General features: G+C 41.6%; 1 protein-coding gene across 2 annotated transcripts in view; it reads right to left on the bottom strand.

Moving 5' to 3' along the window:
• mamdc2a (MAM domain containing 2a) overlaps positions 1 to 27,035 on the bottom strand; it is an 89,451-nt gene that overhangs the window by 13,642 nt on the left and 48,774 nt on the right. For both annotated transcript variants that reach the window (XM_052020038.1, XM_052020039.1), the window contains 6 exons: positions 17,282 to 17,375; positions 14,786 to 14,932; positions 12,276 to 12,538; positions 7,975 to 8,071; positions 6,679 to 6,831; positions 1,384 to 1,640 (listed from right to left, as the gene is read on the bottom strand). In XM_052020038.1, coding sequence (XP_051875998.1) covers positions 1,384 to 1,640; positions 6,679 to 6,831; positions 7,975 to 8,071; positions 12,276 to 12,538; positions 14,786 to 14,932; positions 17,282 to 17,375 — 1,011 coding nt within the window. The remainder of the gene's footprint in view (positions 1 to 1,383; positions 1,641 to 6,678; positions 6,832 to 7,974; positions 8,072 to 12,275; positions 12,539 to 14,785; positions 14,933 to 17,281; positions 17,376 to 27,035) is intronic.

Here is a 27,035-nt window from a genome sequence, read left to right as displayed (position 1 = left end):
CAATGCAGCCACAACTCATTCGATCGGGCCCAATGTATGAATGGTAACGTATTTGTGTTGGAATGTTGGAATCATACACCAGTAATGCATGATTCACAAAGAGCTGGCATGTAGGTGTAATGAATAATTAGGAAAGCTAACAGAATGTTATCAGTTATTGTGAGGGCAAATAACAACAAAATAGCGAGGCTATGCTTCATTTATATAGAGCATTGACGAGACCATATCTGGAGTACTGTGTACAACATTGGTCTTGTTATTTAAGGAAGCGTGTTAATATATTGGAAGGTTTACAGGACTAATATCTAAAATGGGTGTGTTGTCTTATGAGGAGAGGTTGGACAGTTTAGGCTTGTATCTGCTGGAGTTTATAAAGCGAGAGGTGAATTGATTGAAACACATAATTTCTTAAGTGGTCTTGTATGCTTCAATCAAGTTGATGTTGAGAGAATATTTCCGCTTGTGGGAGAATCTCAAACTAGGGGTCTCTGTTTAAAAATGTGGGGGCACCCATTTAAAATGGAAATGAGGCAAATTTCCCCCCCTCAAGTCATGAGTCTTTGAAACTCTCTTTCTTAAGGTGGAAGCAAAGTCTTTAAATATTTTTAAGACAGAGGTGGATAGATTCTTGCTAAGCAATAAGGTGAAAGGAGCTGAGGTGACAATCAGTTCAGCCATGAACTTATTAAATGATGGAGCAGACTCAAGGGGCTGAGTGGTCCACTTTTGCTCCTAATTTACATGCTCATGTGGTGAACATTTATGGTAGACAATAACAACTTGAATTTGTATAGCATCTTAACATAGCAAACATCTCATGTTTCACAGCATCAATAATCAAACCAAACCTGACGTACTGTATTAGGATTAGAGAATAAAAGCTTTGTCAAATAAGTAAGTTTTATGGATCATCTTAGAAAGAGGAAGGAAGATAAAGAGGGGAAAGTTTTATGGAGGGAGTTCAAGAGCTTAGGGATTTGACGCTGAAGGCATGGCCACCAAAATAGTTAGTGCTTAAATTTGGGACTGATCAAGGGACCAGGATTAGAGGACCACAGGAAATTTGTAGGATTACAGAGCTGGAGGAGATTACAGAGTGGGAGTAGGACAGAGGGAGATTTGAAAAATGAATGAAGAGATATTGTACAACCAGGAGCAAACACATGGACAGTGGGTAAATGGGACTTGGTGTAAGTTAGGGCACAGGCAGCAGAGTTTTGGATAAGATCAAACTTACAAGTAGAATGAAGAAGATTGGTCAGGTAATTATTAGTGTAACCAGGTCCAAAGTTAATAACAGCTTGAATGAGGTCTTTGGTGGCAGGTTAGCTGAAGGAGGGCAGAGTCGGGCAGTGAAGGTGGGGTGGAAATTTGCCAACTAACCTGATGGCTTTGCTTACACGTGTACTCTATCGAGGCTTTCATCCAAGATATGCTTTGTTCTCCTCTTCTTTTCCATATGAGGATTTCTGGAGCATTCTCCTTCTTCAAGTAGACATTTAGCAATCCTGTTCCAATCCCATACATATGGTAAAAGAACACTAGGCACTGTTTGCCCGTGAATCCTCTCAGTTGCCATGACAATAGTCGTGCATTGTATCCATGCCTCATGTGGGAGGCCTCAATGTACATATAGTGGCCTAAAGGAAGGTTTTCAATAGATTAGGTTACAGACATCCCACTCTGAAACAAAAGCATTGTTTTGGCAAAATATAATCTCTTTCCAAAGTAAATGAAAATCAAAACTGCAGATACTAGAAATCTGAGATAGAATTAGAAAATGCTGGAAAAACTCAGCAGGCCAACCTGCCCCTGTGGGAAGAGAAACATTAACAGATTCTCTCTCCACAGATGCTACCTGACTTTGCTGGGTATTTCCAGCATTTTCTATTTTTACTTATAATCCTTCCCACTTCCTTTCCATTAATCTCAAGCTAACAAAGGGTTATGAATCTGGAACTCTTTATCCAAGAGAGTTGTGCAGGCGAGATCATTTTAAGTATCTAAAATGGACATGGATAAATTTTTGAATGATTGAGGGATATGGGGGTCTGGCACAGAAATGAGGCCTGGGGTAGATCAGCCATGGTCACATTGAATGGTGGGGCAGGTTTGAGGGGGCCAGGTGACTTACTCCTGCTCCATTTCTAAAAGGGAGATAGCTATAAAAGCAACATGGCCTTACCCTTCACTATCCCTGTAACCTCCCCAAGGTCTACAACTCTGAGAGTTCTGCACTTTCGACCCCTTACACGTCATTAATTTTTAATCACTATACCTCAGGCAGCCATGGCTTTATGGCACAGGACCAGTCTCAGCTGAAAGGACTCACATGTCTGGAAAGCTGAAAGATGTCACACACATGTCATGGCCTACTACTCGGGCAATGTAGGGGCAGACAGCCAATCTCATATCCCCATGCAGAGAGAGAGGCACCAACTAGTATATCTGCTGAGATTTTAGATGGCTTGATTTGCACTATTCAGGAGACTTTGCAATTTAAGATTAAATGCCTAAAAATCACACACACTTAAACGACGTTATCCAACTTTGGTTTTGCTAATAATCTTCTGCCACTTCCATTGAAAGGTGACCAGTACTACTCTTATCATATTAATGATAAATTTATAGTTAATCATACACTATAAAAACTGGCCAATAGGCCCTGGTGTTTGGAAGGATGAAAAACATAAAAGCTTCTAGAGAGAGATTCACAGGGCCAATGGTGAGAGATTGGGTGGCTGGCAGAGCTAGAACCATTGGTCAAGCAGCATCTGTGGGGGAAGTCCTGATGCAGGGTCTTAATCCAAAACATTGACAATTACTCCCCCACCCCCCCACAGATGCTGCTCGACTCGCTAAGTTCCTTCAGCAGATTGGTTATAGCTCGGAGGTCCTTGTCTCAAATCAAACTATTACAAGGCAAATGAAACCAAAAAGCACAGCACTGAATTTGGAAATCATTAAGTCTCACAGTTGGGTGCACCTGGTTCCATTTCTCTCTGCAGTAAAACTCTAATAAGCTGGTACCCTTGGAACTTTGGTGGGGCTGGACCAGCAGACTTTCCAGACTATTGGGTGTTACTCTTATTAAACACAGATTTCACATTTTTTTACTTGTAGTATAATAAATATTGCAGCAAACTTAGCGAGCTTAAAGGGAGTAGGAAATACACAAACATTCCTGACCCCGGCCCCATCCGTAAAACTATCCACACTCCTGATTCCTGGTGTTCTGGAGCCCAATCCCAGCTCCAGCCACACACCCAGTCCACAGTCTGGACCCTGGACCCTCAGCTCACATTCTGGACAGATGAGTGAACCAGATGCTGAATCATCAGGATTTCCGAACAATTGGATACCAGATTATTGGAGTTTTACTGTATTCTGAGAATCCCTTGCCTTGCCTGTTATCTATGGTGCCCCTTGTTTCACAACACTCTGCCCCTCAGCAATAGCATATGAAAACAAGAAGTCAAGTTCCCTTACGATCACTGACAAACCTCACCACTGCCTCTTTTGACCACCCCAGTATCTGTAGTCAACTTTAAGTCATACAAAGCTACTGCTGTTGTCCTACCTTGCACTGTCCCATCTAGTCGTCACACCTCCACACCATGACCTGCACTAGCTCCTGGTTTTCAAAATTTTCATCTTTGTTTTCCAACCCTCTATATCTTTGCTCCTCCTTTCCTCTGTAGTCCCCTGTAACAATCCCATCCCTCAAGATCTCCTCTAATTCTGGGCTCCTGCTCATCTCCACATCTAATTGCTTCACCACAGGTGGCCAGGCCTTCAGCTGCTTGCACTCTAACCCATCGAATTCCCTCCCTAAATCCCCTTCTCGTTCTCTCCTCCTTTTGGAAATTCCTTTGACCAAGTTTTTGATCACCTACCCCAATAGCTCATATGGCTATTATTGATCTGTGAAGCATCCTCGCACATTTTGGTAAATTACAGGCACTATATTGATGACAGATGTTGTTTTACTGAGTGGTGCTATACCTTCTAAACACTTCGTAACATGTAATACTGTGACCCAGAATGCTCACACTATGACAAGTTCAAAGCTCATTAAAGGACTTTGCGGCTCTTCGGTCGGTTCATTACTGGACGTCAACTTTGCCTTATGATGAGAGATTAAATAGATTGGGCCTGTACTCCCATGAGTTTGGAAGAATGAGAAATGACCTCATTGAAAAGTGTAGAATTCCTGTGGGGCTTAACAGGATAGATGGAGGGATGATGTTTTCTTTGGCTGTGTTATCTGGAACCAGTCACCAGTCTCACTGAACACTGACATGTGAAGAAATTTCTTCACCCGGAGGGTAGCGAATAATTTGAATTCACTACCCAAGAGAACTCTGAGGGCTCAGTCCCTGGATACTTTCCAGTCAGAGAAACATATTTTGGATATTAAGAGAATCAAGATGTATGTAGTTAATTCAGGAAAATGAGGCTCAGGTAAATGACCAACCATCTTCAATGATCAAACCATTTTTGATGATCAACCAAAGGGGTTTGATAGCCTAGTCCTGCTTCCATTTCTTACTTGAAAGTCATACAGTACATGTCCATGCTAACCATCAAGTACCCATCTACCAGCACTTGATCCACAGCCTTCTATGCCTTGGTGATTCAAGTGCTCATCTAGGTACTTGTTAAGTGTTGTGAGAGTCTTTGCCTCCACCACCCTCTCAAGCAGTCTGTTCCAGATTCCAGCCACCCTCTGGGTGAAAAAATTCTTCCTCTGGTTCCCTCAAAGTCCCTTACCTTTTACCTAAATCTCTGCCCTCTAGATTTAGATATTTCTACCATGGGAAAAAGTTTCCTATTCCCTACCTTGTCTATGCCTTTAATAATTTTGAATACCTTTATCAGGTCCAACCTCAGCCTCCTCTGCTTCAAAGAAAAACCCAGTCAATCCAGCCTCTCCTCATAACTAAATCACTTCATCCCTGGCAACATCCTAGTGAATCTCCTCTACACCCCTACAGTACAATCATGTCCATCCCTTAGTGTGGCAACCAGAACCACACACAGTGCTCCAGTTTAGGCCTTATCAATGTTTTATGTAGTTGTACCATAACTTCCCAGATCTTATATTCTGTGTCTTGGTAATGAAGGCTAGTATCCCATATGCTTTCTTCACCACCTTACCTACCTGTGCTGACTGGTTGCATCATGATCTGGTAAGGCAATTTAAATATGCAGGAACTCAGGAAGCTGCAGAGAGTAGTGGACTCATACCAATGCATCATGGGCACATCCCTCCCCTACCATCAGTAATATTTTCAGGAGGCGCAGCCTGAAGAAGGCAACATCCATCATCAAAGATCCCCACCATCCGGGTCCTGCCATCATTGGGCAGGAGGAACAGAAGCCTGAAGTCCCACACCACCAGGTTCAAGAACAGCTACTTCCCTTCAACCATTCGGTTCTTGAACCAACCAGCACAACCCTAATCACTACAGTTTAGCAGTACTATGACCACGTTGATCACTTTGCACTAAAATAGACATTTTTTTTATTCTAATTGTGTTCTTTCTTGTAAAAATAGTGTATAATTTAAGTTAAATTGTGTTTTTCTTGTGAATGCTGCTTACCTGATGCTATGTGCCTGTGATGCTGCTGCAAGTAAGTTTTTCATTGCACCTGTGCACACATGTACTTGTGCATATGACAATAAACTTGACTTTGACTTTGACCTTCAGGGACTGGTGCCTCTTCAATATACCCTAGGGCCCCACAATTCATTGTGTGTGTCCTACCCTTATTAGTCCTCTCAAAGTGAATTACCTCACACTTATTAGGATTAAATTCCATTTGTTATTGTTCTGCTCATCTCACTAACTGATCAATATCATCCTCCTCACCATCAACAACACCATCCATTTCTGCGTTGCCTGCAAACCTGCCAAAGTTACCTCCTCATTCATATCCAAATTGTTAATGTATCATCCTAGTTGTTATATTTTGTCATATACATTGGTCAAACAACTACAGCAAGCTAAGACCAGAAAGCAACTTTAACATGGTGAAATGGAACATCTTCCCAGGACTCTTAGCCAACAATACTGGACACAGAGTTACAAAAGGAGGCAACAACTCGGTCAAAGTAAAAAGCCTTAAAGGAGATGAGATGGAAAGGAGGTGAAATTTCTAGAGAATTCCAGGGTTCAGGACTTGGCAGCTGAAAGCATAACTGCCAATGATGGAGTGAATAAATTCAGAGACGCACACAAGGCCAAAATTGGAGGAGTACAGAGACTGAGATGGTTTGGAGAGGTTTGAGGAAGAGGATGAGAACATGAAATTGACAGGTTGTTAATGCAGGGCAGTAAGCACAGGGCTGATGACTATACAGGACTCAGTCATGTCTAGAATATGAGTGGCAGAGATAATAATGAATCAGCATTAATTAGCTCACCAGAATTTGGCCAATTAAACAAGAAAAGAAATTGTTGAAAGGTCCTCAACCCAATATACTAACTCACTTTCTCTCTCCACAAATGCTGCCTGACCTGCTGCGTGTTCCCTGCATTTTCAGTTTTTATTTTAGATTTTCAGCATCTGCAGGATTTTATCTCTGGAGGAGGTATGGTCAGCACATGCCAAGAAAAAGTAAAAAATTAGTGCTACAATTAGTTTGAGAATGTTTATTGACATACAACTCACCTACCCCTGTAGTGTGATCTCCTTTGGGACCTGTGAAGGATGTTGGTGTAGCGCCTGTTCTTCTGTACCAATTGCTTCTGTCTTTGTGGTCCTGAATAAATCCACAATTATCCATGTCAAAATTGCACTTCCCTGGAGCAGCCAGCCAGGAACCTGCAGAGAGAAAGGAGCCCTCTCAAGCTATAAATATTTTCAATTATTTTTTAATGTTGCAATTAACAAATACTTCTTCATATAGAACTGTAGGAGCAAAAGAGCCTGGAGCACGAGAAGGCCATTCAGCCCATTGAGCCTGCTTTTCCATTCAATGTGATTGTGGTATATCTCTGGACTAACTTCCAAATGCCTTTCTTTTCCCCTTTCATTAAATTCCTGCAGATCGTTGGGAGGGATGGCAGTGCTAAGGAGGAGTCAGGGTCAAGCCCTCTGCCCAGATCAGAGGTTCAACTTTTCAGGCCCAGGTTCAGAGTCAGATAGGGAGCCATGGGGTATTAGATTTCATAACCCGCTACTTGAGAAGTGTAATCAAAGACCTTGAACTTGTAACAGCCTAGACAAATGCTCCACTCTACAACACGTACTGTGAGTGGAACTGCTGCATTGACTTGGGAAGAAGTATTGGGAGTTCCCCATCACCTCCTCAAGAGCAATCAACGAGGCCTTTCCAGTGATGCCTGCACATCGTGAATGAACAAACAAAAATGTTGTTTGTGACCCACGCTTGTGAAAGCCACACCTTGGTAAATCATTCAGTGCGCAAGAGGAAAAAGAAAAACCTTGGGCTCATGAGAAATTGTCCCTCAGCAGCTGGGAACATAGAACCCTTGGAACCAGAGAAGGTCACTCAGTCCCCCTAGACAGTCTCACCATTCAGTGAGATAATGAGCGATCTACAGCCCATCTCCATGAATCCATCTCTATGCACATCCTTTAATATCATTGATTAACAGAAATCCAACAATCTCAAATTTTAAATTAACAACAGACTCACCATCAACTGCTATTTGTAGTGGAGATTTCCATACATCTACCTGTATCCTAACTTCATTCCCAAAAGGTCTAATGATCACTGTTCAAGATTCCTCAATTAGACTCAAACCACACCTTAGAGGTACAAATGTAGCTTAAAATGACCATTAATTTCTGATCCCAGCGCATCAACCAAAATGGTTATTCTAACTACTAATGTAACCTCCACTCTATTGATAGCCATTTTTCCTGAGATCTACATTGCTATAAAGTAAAAGATTGATAATTTTTTTCAGCAACTGATTAGTATTTTGGCGCAAATAATACCTCCAGGAATCTGACAATCCCCCTGGCTTACAACAATGTCATCCAGTGCAACCTTCCCACAGTTCCAGAAGCTCTTACAAACGCTGACAAAGGCTATCTGGAAAAGAAAGGACAACCATTACTTCAGTGAACTTCAGCAACTGTCACAAGTATTTTTATTGTACATGACAGCATTCTCTTCCACAAAGCGATCCACACTATACTTCTTGTCTGTATAAAAACAGTTGGAATTCAGGTTAGTAAATAACATATAACAGGACTTGGCTATTGGTACAACCAGACATGAATAAAAGAATTTTACATTAATCTTTTTAAAAAAAATTAGGGAAAACGACACTTTAAGTGGCTACTAATAGAATTCAAACAGGAGAAGACCATTCAGCCCATCATACCCAACCTGCCATTCAATGACACCATGGCTGATTTGCATCTCAACTCCATTTTGCATTCCTTGCTTTTGTACCCCTTTAATACCTTTTCCTGAACAAAAATCTATCATTCTCAGTCTTTAGATTTTCAATTTACCCCAAGTGTTGTCCTTTTGTTCTGGTCTCCCCAACTTGGAAGAAATAGCCTCTCTCTATTTGATCTGTAACCACCTTAAAACCCACAATCAGATTACCCTTTAATCTTCTATATGTCCAGAGCTAAAGAGCATATACAGCCAATGAACTACACTTAAAATGTTGTAATGTAGGAAAGAAGACAGCCTGTTTATATACAGCAAGATCCCACATTGTGACCATATAATCTGTATTTAGTGATGTTAGTTGAGGAATAAATAATAAATATTGTCTCGGAAACAAGGGAGAACTCTCCTGAGTTTACTTAAATAGTCCAATGAGAAACATAACATCAGCTAAGAGGTTTGACAATGATTTGATTTAATATTTCATTTGAAAGATTAGGCTTCAAAATTTCCTTCATAATCTTTGGATTGATTAGTGGGCAAAGGTTATTAAGGAAATTATGCCTTCCTTATGGAACCCCTCTGATGTCTCACCTATCAATCAGAAAGTTGTGAGTTCAAGTTAAGCTCCAGGGAATAACCCACCCACTGATTCCCCATCTGCATGGCAGGAGGGTGATGGACTACCCTCCACTTGCCTGGATGAGTGCAGTGTAGTTCCAAGAACATTCAGGATGTTCATCATCATCCAGGACAGAGTATCCCATTGATTAGTAATCCATTCACAACCAGAAGCATTCACTCTTTCCACCACCAGTGCATCATGGCTGCAGTGGGTTGTACCTATAAAATATACCGCAGTAGCCCCCCTAAGCATTCAAATTCCAATTCAATTGTGTAAGCACTTTGTGATTTAGTCCAATGGGTTCATTGACATGGTGCCTGTAACCTACCAAAATGTGCCAGGATGCTTCACAGATCAACAGCATTTGACACCAAGCCATGTCAGCTATTAGTCTGAATTAAATTGTTAAACAAAAAGTAACTGCTTCCACAGCACCTCCCAAATTTATGTTCTCCACCAGCCAGAGGAGTGTGTGTGTGTATATATATATATGTAGAGGGAGAGAGGGAGAGAGGGAGAAGCTTTAATGACTTCTGGCATAAGTAGAATTGTTATCATTGGCTGTTGGTTGCTGGAAGTAATTGTGACATGCCTAAATGGGAGAAAATCTGATAACATTAAAGGATTAGAAACACAGTAAGTGCTGAAACAAATTAAAAGATGTTTCAATATAGATATCTGGAAGAAATGTGAAATGCTTTTACTTTAAATGAAGGTCAGCTCAAATATAACTGATCCAAAGTTGCTTCATTGTTATATGCATTACAATGCACTACAAAGGAATTCTTGCCACACACTTTTGTGTTGCAAAAGTGCTCCATTAAGACTTAGATTTTAAGGATACTCTTTAAAAGCTAAGTTTTGCTCTAAAATAGTAGAAAGAGATGGAAGGACAGAAAGATTTGAGGAGGGAATTCCAGATTAACTAGGGGAGGGGGAATTGTGATGCTATTAGGCAGGAACTTGGGAACATAAATTGGGAACAGAATGTGGAGGTTGTTTAGGGATCAGAAATGTGGAGGTTGTTTAGGGAGTACTTGCATAGGGTTCGGGATAGGTTTGTCCCATTGAGGAAGGGTAAGGATGATAGAGTGAAAGAACTGTGATTGACGAGAGAGGTAGAATATCTTGTCAAGAGGAAGAAAGACGATTACCTGAGGTTTAGAAAGCATTGATCAGACAGGGCTCTGTTGAGTTACAAGGAAGCCAGGAGGGAGCTTAGGAATGGACTTAAGAGAGCTAGAAGGGGGCATGAGAAGTCTGTGGCGAGTAGGATCAAGGAAAACCCCAAGGTGTTCCACATGTATGTTAAGAATAGGAGGATGACGAGAGTGAGGGTAGGACTGATCAGGGATAAAAAAGGAAACATGTGCCTGGAGTCGGAAGAGGTAGGGGAGGCCCATAATGAATACTTTGCTTCAGTATTCACCAGAGAGAGAGACCTTGACGTTTGTGAGGGTGGCGTATGACAGGCTGATACGCTAGGGCATGTCAATGTGAGAGAAGAGTATGTTCTGGAACTTTTGGAAAAACATTGGGATAGATAAATCACCGGGGCCGGACAGGATATATCCAAGGTTATTAAGGGAAGCGAGGGAAGAGATTGCTGCGCCTTTGGCGATGATCTGGGATTCCCAGGATAACCCTGGGAATTACAGACCAGTGAGTCTTACTTCAGTGGTGGGCAAATTACTGGAGAAGATTCTTAGAGACAGGACTTACGGGCATTTGGAGAAGCATAGGCTGATTAGGGACAATCAGCATGGCTTTTTGAGGGGCAGGTCATGCCTCATGAGCCTGATTGAATTCTTTGAGGATGTGACAAAGCACATTGATGAAGGTAGAGCAATGGATGTGGTGTACATGGATTTTAGTAAAGTGTTTGATAAGGTTCCTCATGGAAGGCTCATTCAGAAAGTCAGGAGATATGGGATCCAGGGAAAGTTGGCTGTGTGGATTCAGAATTGGCTCGCTCATAGAAGACAGAGGGTGGTGGTAGATGGAGCGTATTCTGCCTGGACATCGGGGACCAGTGGTGTTCCGCAGGGAGCTGTTCTGGGACCCCTGCTCTTTGTGATTTTTATAAATGACTTGGATGAAGATGTGGAAGGGTGGGTCAGTAAGTTTGCTGATGATACAAAGGTTGATGGTGTTGTGGATAGTGTAGAAGGTTGCTGTAGATCACAACAGGATATTGATAAAATGCAGACCTGGGCTGAGAAGTGGCAGATGGAGTTCAACCCGGAAAAGTGTGAAGTGTTACACTTCGGGAGATCGAATTTGAAGGCAGAATACAAGGTTAATGGCAGGACTCTTAGCAGTGTGGAGGAACAGAGGGATCTTGGGGTCCACGTCCATAGATCCGCGCAGGTCGATAGGGTTGTTAAGAAGGCGTATGGTGTGTTGGCCTTTGTTAGTCAGGGTATTGAGTTCAAGAGCCGTGAGGTAATGTTGCAGCCCTATAGAACTCTGGTTAGACCACATTTGGAGTATTGTGTTCAGTTCTGGTCACCTCATTGTTTTTACCAGGATGCTGCCTTGTTTGGAGAGCATGTCTTATGAGGATAGGTTGAGTGAGCTGGGGCTTCTCTCTTTAGAGAGAAGGAGGATGAGAGGTGACTTGATAGAGGTGTACAAGATGATAAGAGGCATAGATCAAGTGGGCAGTCAGAGACTTTTTCCCAAGGTGACAATGGCAAACATGAGGGGGCATAATTTTAAGGTGATTGGAGGAAAACATAAGGGGGATGTCAGGGGTAAATATTTTTACACAGAGAGTGGTGGGTGCGTGGAACGCACTGCCGGCAGAGATTGTGGGGGCAGATACATTGGTGACATTTAAGAGACTCTTAAATAGACACATGAATGATAGAGAAATGGAGGGCTACGTGGGAGGGGAGGGGAGGGGAGGGGAGGGGAGGGTGAGATAGATGTTAGAGCAGGTTAAGACGTCGGCACAACATTGTGGGCTGAAGGGCCTGTACTGTGCTGTAATGTTCTATGTTCTACCTCAGAACCTTTGCAGCTGATGACAGAGCTGCTAATGGTGGATTCACTAAATTCTCGGACATTCAAAAGGGCAGAATTGAGGGAGCCAAGAGATCTTGTTGTGTTGCATTGGAGGAGGAGGAGGTTACATAACTGGAGAGAGGCAACACCAAGGAGAATTTGTAAATAAAGACAAGAGTTTTAAAATCAATATGCTGCTTGATCGGGAATTAGCATAGGTCAGTGAGTGAATGGGACACGGAGAACGGAGTTGTTTACCTTAGTAGGCTCCAGTCTTTGAAAATTGACTTCTGCTTGAATCCACATTCCCGTTGGTGATTTGGGAATTGTCCAAATCTTTTCCTGGACTTGGTCCATTTCATCATAGACATAGACAGCAAGGGCGTCTTCTGATACAAAATGATTCAGTGCGTAGAAAAATCGCAAGCAGTACTGGAGGTTGGCTAGTAAAAGTGGGCCTATTAGATGTGCCATGTACTCTTGGTGATATCCAAACCTTACATTGGAAATAAGAAAGCCACCTGTGAAAAGTCAGAGAGCATTTGCTGCTGAATCAGCACAATAAATCCAAAGAAATACAATCCCCAGAGAAACCTGAGAGACTGACAGAAATATTCATCGGTCCTAAATTACATAATTTACAGAGAATCTACTTCCATCAAATGCTGCCACAAACCTATTTCTGACTTTTTTTGACTGGTTCCTCATTTATTTATTTAGGAAAACCAGTCAGTGCTGCCCATAAATTTAAAAGAGTCCCAATAAGACCAGCAGACAGCACTCTACAGCTTAATTGTGTAGAGACTTCACCAGAGTGGATACAAGCTTGAGTTCACCTGACCCCTAACTCACACCAGGTCCTTTGCAACCCAACCCCTCTCCCCTCCTCCCCACCCCCATCATCCTGGTCCCTCAGCACATAAATATTAAAATCTTCAACCTTACTTTTCTAAATCCTTCAGCCTCCCCCAGTCCCCTAATCTTTGTACTCCTCAAATTCTGGTCATGTGCCCACCTCCAAATTTTAAAATTTATACCTTTCACCAATAGCGGCCATGTCTTCAGGCATCAAGACCCTAAAGCACTGGATTTCCCTCTACCTGCTTCTCACTCTTTACAAACAGATGTGAAGGACAACTTCAGTGTTGTTTTCAAAAGTCTCATCATAAATTGACTGACCACTTGCAGCGAAACTGACACAGTTTTCTCATTAGGTTATCAATACATGAGTGTCAGGAACTTACATTTTGGGTAATTTAAAGTTATGTAACAATTAAGGCCTCACTTACTTCTCTGACTAGGGTCATGCCCACTTCTGCACGTCTATTTGGGGGAGGGGATGCACCCAGAGAAAAGTTGTGACTCTAAAGGGAAATTTTCACATGAAACATTCTAAATCTATCGTCTTAAACACATCTGTGCTATTTGCCTCAATCTCTCTGCATGGGAGTGAGCGCCACATTTTTCCACAATTTCTTGTGAAGGAGTTCTTGAATCCCCCAATGGATTTGTTAATATTTATGGTTCCTACTTTGGATCCCATCCAGCTGTTCAAACTGAGCTGGGGTAGTCGAAGAACACAGCTGTTGTGAGGAGATTAACCTTATGTTGCCACATAGGAAAATAGCTCACAGCAACTTCCAGACTTTACTTTGTTGCCACAAGTGTTAAATAAAAAATGAAGATATTTTTAAAAAAGAATGGATGGAATTTTAACCTAATTCTGTGGTGTGAGCTTTCCTTTCTTAATATTGATGACTGTCAGGTATCAGCTCCAAGGGATCTCTGGTGTCCACCAATAGGGATGTCAACAAGATGACTGAGCAGCCAATCGCCTGGAAGCATGCTCTTGGCCAGCTAGCCATAAAGTTAAAAAGCACAACCTTTAGCCAACACTGGGAATGTTTTACAGAACATGAAATGAAGATTGAAGCATACACATCAGATTAAAATGGTAGCAGAAATATTATGAATAAAACTTTTTCAAAAATTAAAGAAATGGTTTCTTGTTGTTTTAAAAATACCGTGGGTTGAATCAAGTTCTGATGTGGCAGTGATTCCTTAGGGAACTACAATCTTCCCACCCACCAATGTTCCTTCAACTTCTGTGTCTACATACTGCAACTGAGTGCAGAGGTGGTTTCTGTCCAATATACATACAGTGACCTCATTCATTTCAACGGGAATTGCTAACTTTCATTAAAAAGTTAATTAAGTCTAGGCACTTTGTATTTATTTTTTCTAAGTTCAAGCTCATAATTGACTTACAGTAGTTTAATGCATTTTGACTAAAGTTATTATTTTATTTTTTATTATTAAACAATAATTTTAATGTTTATTAATGGCTTAAATCCACATCAAATGTCATCAAATGCCTCTGAAGGTGACACATTTAAAAACTATGAAAATGTCTTTGACAGCAAAAGTTGCGGAGGGGGGAAGAAGAGGTAGGTTCTCAGGTTCCACCACACATGGCCTGGTCACCACTCTGCCTCAGTGGGATTAGCGCAAGTACAAGTGATGGCAATGAGTCAGATCAAGCATGATGCAGCCCATCAATTTTAAGATGTTTATGTCAGGGAATTACAATCCACACAGATAAATTTAATTTTTTTCTAACAAATGTTGTCAATCAGTAATTAAGCTTACTCAGCTATTGCATTTCACTTAGACCTCACGTATTATATTTTCTGCTGATCATGCTTAATAATAATATCCCTTCCATATAGCAAGTAACATATACCACACATATGTAACTTGAATCTTACCTGTTCCACTTGTGTGATCTCCAAATCGGAATGGATTTGGTTTTCGAATCTGTCTGGTCCATTTTGTGCCATCAATGTGGTTTTGGGTATAATTGCAAAGATCTTGATCAAAGTTGCAATTTGCCACAGAGGGATCAAAGAGCAGGGCTTGATTCAACAGGAACAGAAAATACCATTCAGCACTTACAGAAAACAGGCCATTCGGTCTACCACATCCACATGAAAGAGAAATTCTAAATCACATGACTAAAACATGCACTGCTCCAATATTATTCTGCCATCAGCTTCCCTACCCAAAGTGATTGGCTACAATTTATCGACAAATTTATAATTGCCCAAGAGTAGTTCTAGCCAGAAATAAGCTGGAACAAAAATCTGAACTCACTAAGTTTTCACTGAGCGTAAGCATAAGGGTAGTTCATCAAACTGCCCAGAGTTTGTGGAGTTTAAGGAACAATGTTAACCCCCTATTTCTCTTCTCAGGCGAGGTTAAAATAGGAATGTTCACATCTACAGGCTTGGACGAAGACATCACGTGCTTGGGAATGCTGCTCCATTAAGATGCACATCATCTTGCTTCAGAAACATTCTTGTCACTGGGTCTCGATCTTGGAACTCCTGACCCAGGAGCATTGCTGGAGGATGTTTACCAGAAGGACTGCAGATGTTCAAGGAGACAGTTCACCATCACCTTCTCAAGGGTAATTATGAATAGGCAATAAATGTTAGCCTTGCTGATTCTTAATTACTCTTGAGAAGGTGCCTTTTGAAGCATCTGCTTTCTTCTGGTAAACATTCTCCTGCAATTGTGGAATAACTTGGGGTTTTCGAACCTATTGCAGTGCTGAAGCACTCAAGTGAACAGATGAGCTATGGACCAATAACAATAGAAAGGCTTTTTAGCCATGTGCTTTGTGCAGTTAAAGAAAAAAAAGGTCAAATTTGATGGCAAGACAATGATTAGCAAGTCAGTTAGAAAAAAAATGGATTAGTGGATGCCACCCACACAGATGAAGTAACAATAAAATCCTTTCTTCATTTGTTGCCAGGTTGTCCAGCACAACTGGGGTGAGTGGGCATATTTTTTGCCATTGTAATCAAAGTGGATTTTAATTGTGGCAAAGGTCATCAATTTGGTTGAGTTTATTGCATGGAAAACAATACCATTAAAAAGAGTAAGAACATCATGTGCCTTTAGGCATAATAATTCCATTCCTGGTGAGGTAATTTGTGGGAATAAGCACAAATTGATATGAAGTGAACCAGTGTTCATTCCATAGTTAAAACAAAGACTTGCATTTCTCCAAAGAAGGAAATATTCAGAACGGGATGAAAAACTTGTCCAGTGAAATGGATTCTAAAGAGTTGCCTAGACAGATGTGGATATAGCCAAAAATATAAAAGGGTATGCATATGCAAGAGGCCTTCTAGACAACCCAGCCAGGGAAACATCATCTCAGCATTTACCCCGTCACGTTCAGTAACAAATGAGGTCATCTATCATCATTCTAATCTTTAGAGAGTATTGGCATAGTCTGCTTAATATCTCCTCATATGACAAACCTTGCACCCCAGGAATCAATCTGGTAACACTGTTTCCTTTGCAATTATATCATTCCTTGGTAGAGAGACCAGACCAGTACATAATATTCATCAGCTCAGTGTAAAGGGTTGGTCTTTTCAGGACAGAGATGAGAAGAAATTTCTTCACTCAGAGGGAAGTGAACCTTTGTAATTCTCTCCCAAGCGCAGTGTGGAAAATACACAGTGTGCACTGTGTATTTTCAAGACTGATTAGCAGGTTCTTGGAGATCAAGGGGTAGGAGGTTAGCGAAGAAAATGGTGCTGAGGTTAAAGATCAGTCATAATCTTAACAAGGGGCTGAATGGCCTACTGTTGCTTCTATTTCTTATGTTCTTGATTCAAAATATTAACTCTGTTTTCCCCCTCCATAAATGCTGCCTGAGCAGCTGGGTATTTCCAGAATTTTTGACTTTATCTCCACATCATATGTCCAGTAACTAACATCAGCAGTGTGACAGGGTGTAGTCATTGAACTGCACTGGAATCAGGCTGGTTTCACCACCTCCCCAATCAATCCTTCCCATCTCTTAAACCAGTCCATTGCAATCCCACCCACTGCCTCCCCTCCACAGGCTGCCACCTTCCAGTTCAGTGACGTGGAATCAAATTTGGAATTTTTAGAATTCTTTGTGTCTCAGGATTACATTGGGGGAAAATCGTTAATTAAAAAACGAGGCTCTCCTATTCAAGATACAACTACCCATTTATTGGGTACAGTATTGATTCTCCGCTGCTGTTCTAGGCGGATTCTCCTGTCTATGTATGAGAAATATGAACCTGAATGCTGATGATGCTGTTTGAAAGTTCTTTCCAATGCTGAAGGTAGATATCCATGCAAGACATCTTTATTGGATGTGCAAAATATCAGCTCATTTGCAAGCCACCCAGCAGGAGGAGGAAGGGATATCTTACCTGTTTCATTGTTGCAGAAGTGTGGGGAGAAAGAAACATCATCCAGTGCAACATAGCCCTCAGTCATGCTGCTGAAGGCAACTTCAAACACCACCTGAGAAGAAACCAATGTTCCATTACGTAGCCTGGAACAAGCTGGCATAAAGTACACTAGAAAAAGGAACAGGGGCAAGCCATTTGGTCTTTCAAGCCTGCTTCATCACTCAATAAGATTATAATCAATTTTCTATATCAAGGCTCATGCAGGGTCTCAACCCGAAACACAGACCATCCTGCTGCCTCCCCAAATGCTGCCTGACCTGCCAAGTTCTTCTTCGGTTTGTTTTTTGCTCCAGATTACAGCATCTGCCGTCTCTAATGTCTCCACTTTCCCATTCAATCACTCTATCCTTTGATTTCCTTAGTGACCATAATCTGTCAGTCTCGTCCTTGAATATAATATCTGAGCATGCTTGGCCCTCTGGAGAGGAGAATTGCAAAGATTCACAACACTTTGACAAAAGAAATTTCTCCCCATCTCAACGATGAATGGTTCTTGGTTCTAGATTCTCCAGCCAAGGCAATCTCTCTCACAGCTACATGCCAAGAACATTTACAGTTTACACTTCAATGAGATCACTTCTCATTTCTTGGTTTCAGAAGGTATAGGCTCATATTGCTGTATCTAACTTTATAAATTTATTTGCTCATCCCAGGAATCAGTCTGCTGAACATAGACCGCTTTCCCTTGCGGTGCAATCCTTCTTCATGTGAGGAGCCCAACAACAGTACATTAAGAGTGTTTTTTTTAAATAAAACTCTATTCAATTCTGCAAGACCTCCTTAGCTTTAATGGCCAACCCCCTCACCACACACTATGTGCCATTTGAATTACTAACTGCACCAGCATCATACATTTTCTGTGATGTGTGAGCACAGATCCCTAATAGTAATATCTGGATAATGATATTTACTAAACATTTACAGAGTTTTCATTCTTCATAACAAAGTAGATACTTTCGTGTTTCTACACATGCCATATTCTTGCCTAATCATTTAACCCATCTGAATTCCTGAGCAATCTCTTTGCATCCTCCTCACAGATCATATGCCCACAGAGTTTGGATATATTACATGCAGTCCCTGTTCTAAATCAGAGATATGGATTGTAGACAGCCAAATGCCGAACAGTGATCCTTGAAACACTCCACTAGCCTGCCAAGTTGCAAACAAGCCACCTCTTCCTACACTGTTTTCCATCATTAACCAATTCTTAATCCATGCCCTTGTATCACTCCCAATCCCATGGGTCCTAACCTTGATTAAAAAACACTTGTGCAGCACCTGATCAAATGGCTCTGAACATCCAAATACAACTACATCTAGTGGTTCCCCCTTATTTACTCTGCCAATTTGATTCTGAAAAATCTGTATTAGATTTGTGGAACGCGAGTTCCTTTCGTGATTTCCCATGTTGACTTGCCTGTTATATTTATTTATTTAAGATATTTATTTATTTATTAGTCATGTGTGCATCAAAACACACAGTGAAATGCATCTTTTTGCGTTACTGAGAATGTGCTGGGGCAGCCCGCAAGTGTCGCCACTCTTCCAGCGCCAACATAGCATGCCCACAACTCCTAACTTGTACGTCTTTGGAATGTGGGAGGAAACCGGAGCACCCAGAGGAAACCCATGCAGACACACAGGGAGAACGTACAAACTCCTTACAGACAGCGGCGGGAATTGAACCTGGGTCACTGGCGCTGTAATAGCATTACACTAACCCTCCTCTCCAGAGGGCCGAGCATGCTCAGATATTATATTCAAGGACGAGACCGACAGATTATGGTCACTGCTGTGCCGCCACTATTATAATATCCTATCACTATGTCCTTCATAATTACTCTAGTAGTATCCTGACAATTTCTTAACTTTTCTGTCACATTTGCTCTGATGATGAGACTTTCTGCACAGGTGTTTTTAAAGAGTCTTCCTTCTTCCTGAACCATGGCTTCCCCTCTACCATACTGGATAGAGCCCGTGACTATATCTCATCCATTCTCCCAGTTCCCTTGTCTCCATATCTGCTCTGATGACGGGATGTTCCATACAGATGCCTCCAAGTTGTCTTCTTTCTTTTTCCTTCACCATAGATTTCCCAACACCGCAGCTGAGCTTTCAACCACGCCTTATCTTCTGCATCTCTGCTCTCACCTCCTCAAGAGTAAAAATAGAATTGCCCTGGACCTCACCTTCCACTCCACCCACCTCGCTCCATTAGCAGAGCCAGCCCTGCTATTAGCAACAGAAAAACATTATGTGCTTCTAACTGCCAGATTAAGTCATTTAGTCTCAGAAATATTCCTTTTGTTCTGCCCATGCCTTTCCCACCTTCTCTACTACTGAAAACTAACTTGTTTTCTCTCTTTCCCAGTTTCAACAAAGGGTAACTGACTTGAACCGTTAACTCAGTTTCTCTCTCCACCGGTGCTGCCTGACTTGCTGAGTGTTCTGAGAAACATTTTCTTTTTTTATTTCAGATTTCGAGCACCGCCACTTTTATGATTTTTTTTTGTTAACTTCCTAGCTTTCCCTTGTTTTACTTTCCTGAACAAAGGAATTACGTTTGCCATCTTTTAATTCAAAGCGACTGTGTTGGAATCTTGAAAGTTCTGGAAAATCAAACCCAATGCATCTACATTTTCCCTCTTTTCCTATCTTACATATTTTCACAGACTGGACATCTACAGCACTCTGTGATGTTAATTCCAGAGATTCGTCATCTTCTGAATAAAGTCATTTCTCCTTCCTTAGTCCCTTGCCCTGTAACCTAAGACTGTGATCCTTTGTTGGAGATCTCACCCAGGGGAAATATCCCCTCCCCCATCCAGTCTATTGAGCCCTGTCAGAATTTTATCACCCCCTTCTTCTAAATGCTTGAGAATACAAATCTAATTGACCTAGTTTCTCCTCATATATCAGCCCCTAGCTGATTTGAACTTCTCGCAAGCAACAAAACAGTAAACTATGAACAAGTATGGAATCCAACTTGCAGGAGATGAGGACAACCTGCAACTAATATTCTCAAGTTCATTCAGCATTGGTGGCCAAAACAAACTTCTCCCTATGGTTTAGGGTATGAATGGGTTCGGATGCAGGATCCTGGACATGAAACCTTAATTGTTTCTCCTCAGACAGATGCTGCCTAACCTCTGAGTGTTTTACTGTCTTTTCTGGGAGATTAGCATCTCTGGTTTACAAAACTCATGCGAACTCAAGGAGAAAAAAAGCAGAAAGAATGAGAATATTAATCAAAGACTTCACTCTAGAATTGAACTATAGGGATAGCTCAGAACAGAACTTGTTTGGTTGGAACTAAAGAAAAATATTGGGCAGTTATTATTGATGGATGGAAGCAAGAAAGAATTTTTTAAAATGCCTTCCATGTCCATGGGATGTTCCAGAAGACTTCACATGCATTAAACTACTTTTGAAGGAAGGAGGCAGGATTTAAACTAAGGTGTTAATGTCTCTTCCAAATGTTAGTAAACTCAAATAGATCGGAGTCAAAATGAGAGCTGAGATTATGTGCTGATGGCCTGGAGAAGGACTAAATTTGACACATACTATATTACTCTTTTACTTTACATGAGACAGGATGAGGGTAGACAGGTATTTGATGATCAACATGGACATATGGGCCAAATGGCCTATTTCTGTGTCCTATGTCTCTATGAAATAGACAAACGGCAGAAAAATACAGAGGCATAAGGCATGATAATGGGTATTGCCAAAGGTCTGAAGATACACACAGATTAAGAATAATCAAACTGGGAAGATACAGGTTTTCAAAATGTACCCAAGATTAGTACAATTCTAACCCTTCAACTAAGGTGAGTATTTCCATGACCTCACTCTTCCTTTTCTCATTAACTTCCTCAGCCCAACATCCCTCTCAAATCTCAGCATTTCCCTAATTGTGGACTCTCGCACATTCCCCATCCTAATTATTCCATCACTAGTGGCTGTGCCCTCACCAACCTAGACTCTAAGCTCTGGAATTTCTCACACGAATTTCTCTCGTCCTCTCTCCTTTGAGATGCTCCTCAAACCCACTCATTTGTCCAAGCATTTGTCTGCCAGTCCTAATAGGTCCTTATGTGACCTAGTGTCTACTGTGCTTGACAATGCTCCAGTGAAGAATACTGGAATATCTTACTCATTCAAGGTGTTATTTAAGTGTAACAGTCCCAAATCTAAAGTGGGATAAGCATGAGATTAAATCCTCATTGAGGAAACTGGCAATACTTTACAAAAAGGCTAAATTAAAATTGGAAAAGAGAGGAGGGAATAATCAAAAATAAACAAAGGGTCAGATAAAATAAGACTGAATAATAAAGGGAACCTGATCAGATAAAATTAAAACAACCTCCAAAAAAATGACAGGAAGCATCCCATCCAACAAACCTCCCGTAATAATCTACTTCTCTTATTAGCTCAGGTACAATTACCATATTTTAATTCTTCTCCGGAAAAAGCACCTGATAAAAGGGGAAAGTGTGCAGAGCTTACAGAAGCCAATGACTTCCTTCAAGCAGAGGTTTGATGAAGGTCTTCAAAACCATGAAAAACTTTGATCAACTAAATAAGCCGAAATTGTTTCCAGTGACAGAAGGCAAAGAAAAAAAAGAGGACATATATTTAGGGTGATCGACAAAAGAGCCAGAGCTGAAGAAACATTTCCTTTAATGCAGTGAGCGAAAAAGTTATGGAGCCATAGAAGTCCATGTCCACCTTCCCTGCTACTGTTGCTCCTCAGCCCACCAAGTCCATGCTGACCATCAAGCACCCACTTTTACACTAATCCTACTCTAATCTATGTTATTCTCCCCACATTCCCATCAACCTCCCCCACCGCACCACCAAATTCTACCACTCATCCACACACGAGTGACATATTAACCCATCGACCGAACACATTTTTGGGACGTGGGAAGAAACCAGAGCACCCAGAGGAAACCCACGTGGTCACAGGGAGAATGTGCACAGAGGTCAGGATTGAATCCAGGTCACTGAAGCTGTGAGGCAACAGCTCTACTACAACACAGTACTCTGCCGCCCACTGTGCTAGTGCATTCTTGTTGTGATCTAGAATGCACTGGCACATTGGAAGCAGCTTCAAGAGGAACTTTCAAAAAGGAAATGGATAACTAATTGTAAAGGGGAAATAAAGGGCTATAGGGAAAGAGCAGGGGACAGGGATTAATTGGTTCAAGCGTATTTACTGCTGATCCTATGTCTGCTGATGAATGAGACAACAGGTGGTGCATATGACACAGGCAAACAGACTATTGTGCAAAAAATATTAATCAACTCAGTAAAGAGTCGAATGAAAGACCATTTAAAGACTAGAGTGAACAAACTGCAGCAAATTCTCTCCATGAAAGCAGGTAACTTCTCTGGAATATTTCAGTGATTGAGGATGAGTAATCAATAATATAAACAGTGAATGCTGGAAATACACAGCAGGTCAAGCAGCATCTGTGCAGATTGAAACAAAGTTAACAAGAAGGACTCCTCCACACTTCTATAATTGTGCTTTGGGATCATTTTCTCACACACACACACACACACACACACACACAAAAACACACGAGTCAGGCAGTATCTATGGAGGGAAATGGACAGTCGACATTTCAGGTTGAGATCCTTCATCAGGACTGGAAAGATAGAGGGGAGATAGCCAGTATAAAAAGATGGGGAGAAGGGGTGGAGCAAGAGGTGGCAGGTAACAGGTGGATCCAGGTGAGGGGGTGATAGGCAGGTGAGGGAGGGAGGAGAGTGGGAAAAATACAAGAAGCTGGGAGGTGATAGGTGGAAGAGACAAAGGACTGAAGAAGATGGAATCTGATAGGAGAGGACAGTGGACCATGGAATAAAGGGAAGGAGGTGGAGAGGGGAACCAGTGGGAGGAACGCGTGGGTGATGGGCAGATAGAGATGGTGAGAGAGGGGAAAAAGATAGGGTGACGGGGGCCAGTGGGATCAGGAGGAAAAAAGGGAAGGGGAAAGGGTCTACTGCATTGGGAGTATCAGCCAAACCTGCAGTACTCAAATCTCTTGATTGAGATTTGAACCACAATCTCATGGCTCAGCAATGACATTACAGCCCACAGAGCCAGGGGCAAAACAATGTCAAGAGCTCGGGGATGAAACCAAAAAATGCTGGAAATTCTCAGCAGGTCAGTGTATAGAGAGAAACAGAGTTAACAGTGCAGGACAATGACCTCTCACCAGAACCAGGAGCAGTTTGAAACGAAACATGTTTTAAGATGCAGAGAAGATGGAGGGGTGGAGAGGGAGTATCTGTGATACAGCGAGACCAGAAGAGACTGAAAGACACAGATTATGTTGGTACTGGCTGAGAGAGGGTTTGATGAAGGTTTGTTCATTACAGCTAATCTTTCTGAAGGAGATACAAATGGTGGGAGATGAGTGAGAGTGGAACTTAGAGGGAAGAAAAAACAATGCTGGGGCTGTGAGGTACAAAACACTGCAGTTGCTGGAACTTTTTTGCTGGAATAGTTTCATTTTAATTATGTGCATAAAATCAATCTCAGTCACTTATAGTATCAAGTTCCATTGACAAGGATATTACACATTCGTCTGTCCTCCGACTGGCTCTCGTATTATAATTACCCAACTCTGTAACAAACACCCTATCTCAAACTTCTCCTTCCTTTCAAGCCCTGCTATGTGTCATCACTGCCTAACACTGTGCCCACCTTCTCTAATACTTATTTTTTCCCCATTCTGGATGCTTTACTTTAGGAAGAATGTCAGGACACATTGAGAGAGAGTGGAAAAAAGATCCGGAAAGGATAATAGCAGGCTTTAATTGCAAGGGGAAATTAAAGGAACTGGGCCCATTTCAAAATTAGGCCAAAGAATATTACAGTAGATCTTGGAATCAAATAAGTTTACAGCACTGGCGGCCATTCAGCCCATCATGTCTCTGTCCACCGAGGGAGGCAGCCAGTTCCCAGTTCCTGTAGGGTACAATGCTTCAAGAGACTGACCAGGTACTTAAATTTCTGAGGGCTTCTGCCTCCATCATCCTTTTAGGTAGCGGTTTCCACACTGCACTATGCTCTGAGTGAAAATATTTCTCCCAAACTTGCCTATAATGTGAGGTAGATGTTCTTAACTCATTGAAGGTTTTCTGAAGGTAAACCAGGAAAGGTTATCCTTTTCAGTAAGTTTTCAGTGGTGAGCAGATTCTTACGTGGGGGATTGTTAAGACATTGAATGCTCAGCCAGAAGCAATGGCTTTTACAAAGACAAGTGGGTAAATTGTTTATCAGGGTGTGGGGAAACACAGTTCGAGAAGACTGCAATTCCTTCGGGGGGGGGCGCGCGGTGTGCATAGGATGTTTCTGTGCATAAAGTGACACATTTCCTTGCAAAACTATTCCCCATAAGTTCAGAACTTTGCACCAGTGATACATTACTAGTTACTAAAATAAATAAATGAGTGCATGACAGTTTATTTAAAGAGTCTGAAGTGACAGATTCTAAAAAGCCTTCCAACGTAATAAGCAAGTGACCTCAAATTAAATCTAAATAAAAGGCTCTGCCTCCACCTTCCTCCATACACACAGAGAGCCACTTCCAACACCCCATACACTCAGTGCTATTTGAATGGGAAAGTCTTTTGAAGGAGCGATCATTTCTGGAAATAATTCTCTTCTGGATTGTTCCATTTTAATCATCTTGTGCAGCTGGTCCAAGTTCTGCCCCTTCGTTCTGGAAACTCTTACTTCACAATCCACTAATCTCCCATGGCAATATTTTTTTCATGTTGAGAAACCTGACATGTAAATATATATTACTGTAATGAGAAACTGTCTGAGACACCAGATGGGTTCTCTCAGGCGCTAGCCCTGCAGACATCCCAACGCATTCCAGAGAGGAAGAAATAATCACCCTTTCCAGTTAAGCCTTTAGAGTCAGAGAACATTGTATCTTAAATGCCATTTCAGATATTAAAAATATACTTGAAAGCAAGTATCACAACAATATCACTGCAATAAATCAAACATTAAAAATCTGAAATAAAAACATGAAATGCTATGATGGGGCATCACATCAATAACAGCAGGTTGATTATTATTTAGGACAGATGAGTTAAATTGGATGTTTATGTGCAGTTCCTTTAATATATAGTGGGTGGCAGCTGTGGTTCAGCTAGTAGAGCTGCTGCCCCAGAGTGCCAGAGACCCAGGTTCAATCCTGTTCTCCTTGGGTTTTCTCCAATTGTTCTGGTTTCCTCCCACATCCAAAAGACATGTTGGTTGATAGGTTAAATGGCCACTATAAATTGCCCCTAGTGTGTAGGTGAGTGGTAGAATCTGGAGGGGAGTTGATGAGATTGTGGGGAGAATAAAAAAACTGGATTAGTCAGATTAGTGTAAGTGGATGGTTGATGGTTGCTGCAGACTCGGTGGGATGAAGGGCCTGTTGCCTTACTGTTTGCAGACTCTAGTTCATGTTCAGATGGATGGTTTTATTGAAGTTTACAATGGATTCATATTTTACTGCTGTCAGCTTCAATGAATTCATGAATTCTTTTTAACAACCTTGATTAGACCTCACTTGCAGGGAACAACTCTGTTCTCCACACAGAAGGAAGAATATAGAGGAATGAGATGTAAAAATAAATGATGTTACCAAATCTGAGAGGATATACAGTTGAACAGACTACAATCCTTTTCTCTTAAAAGAAGGCTGAGGCTTTTATATTTTGACATCTGACGTGAAGGTGTTTCTATGTGAGAGGGAAGACCATAACATGGGGCCATCAACATAAAATGGATACGAATGAATCCAGTAAGGATTCAGGAAGAAGTCTTTTATCCTATAAGTGGTGAGAAGTTGGATCTCATTCACATCGATGATGGGGGAGGTGACTTGCAGAGAAGCAGATAAATGGAAGCTGGACAAAAGCATGAGGAACAAAGAGATTGCTGATAGAGGGAGACACAGAAGGGAGGGAGGAGACTTTAACACTGACACGGATGGTTGGGACAAATGCAGATTCGATGTAATTTTTATTTAACTGCCTTCAGAAATCATTTGATTGAATTTATTGTATTTTTCACCAGATACAAGATTGGTCATTTAAAAAACCCCAGTGCCACACCATGGACATGTCCACCGTGGCTCCTTAAACTGCCCCCATAGTCACATTGGCTCATCAAGAGCCAGCGCAGTGAAATGTGGTCGGGTTACAACCCACAAGTCCTGAAATTGCAATGAAAGGCAGACTATGCATTAATTCTGCCTGCACAGTTTGGGATCTAGTAGAAGCTATTTCATAAGCTTTGTACTGTATCCATCAATGAAACGATCTGTGACTTTGGTGGATGGACATGAGCAGAAGATCACATTAATTTGGTAAGATCAGATATCTTTAATAGTCACATGTACATCGAAACACACAGTGAAATGCATCTTTGCATAGAATGTTCTGGGGGCAGCCCTCAAGTGTCGCCACGCTTCCGGTGCCACGTAGCATACCCACAACCTCCTAACCCATATGTCTCTGGAATGTGGGAGGAAACCGGAGCACCCGGAGGAAACCCACACAGACACGGGGAGAATGTACAAACTCCTTACAGACAGTGGCCGTAATTGAACCCAGGTCACTGGCACTATAATAGCATTACACCAACTGCTACACTACTGTGCCTGTAATTGGAATACTGTGTACA

This window comes from Pristis pectinata, chromosome 7, assembly GCF_009764475.1.
Source record: "Pristis pectinata isolate sPriPec2 chromosome 7, sPriPec2.1.pri, whole genome shotgun sequence".
Lineage (NCBI taxonomy): Eukaryota > Metazoa > Chordata > Chondrichthyes > Rhinopristiformes > Pristidae > Pristis > Pristis pectinata.
The sequence above is the reverse complement of the archived record's forward strand: the minus strand, read 5'-3'. Positions and strand labels throughout refer to the sequence as shown.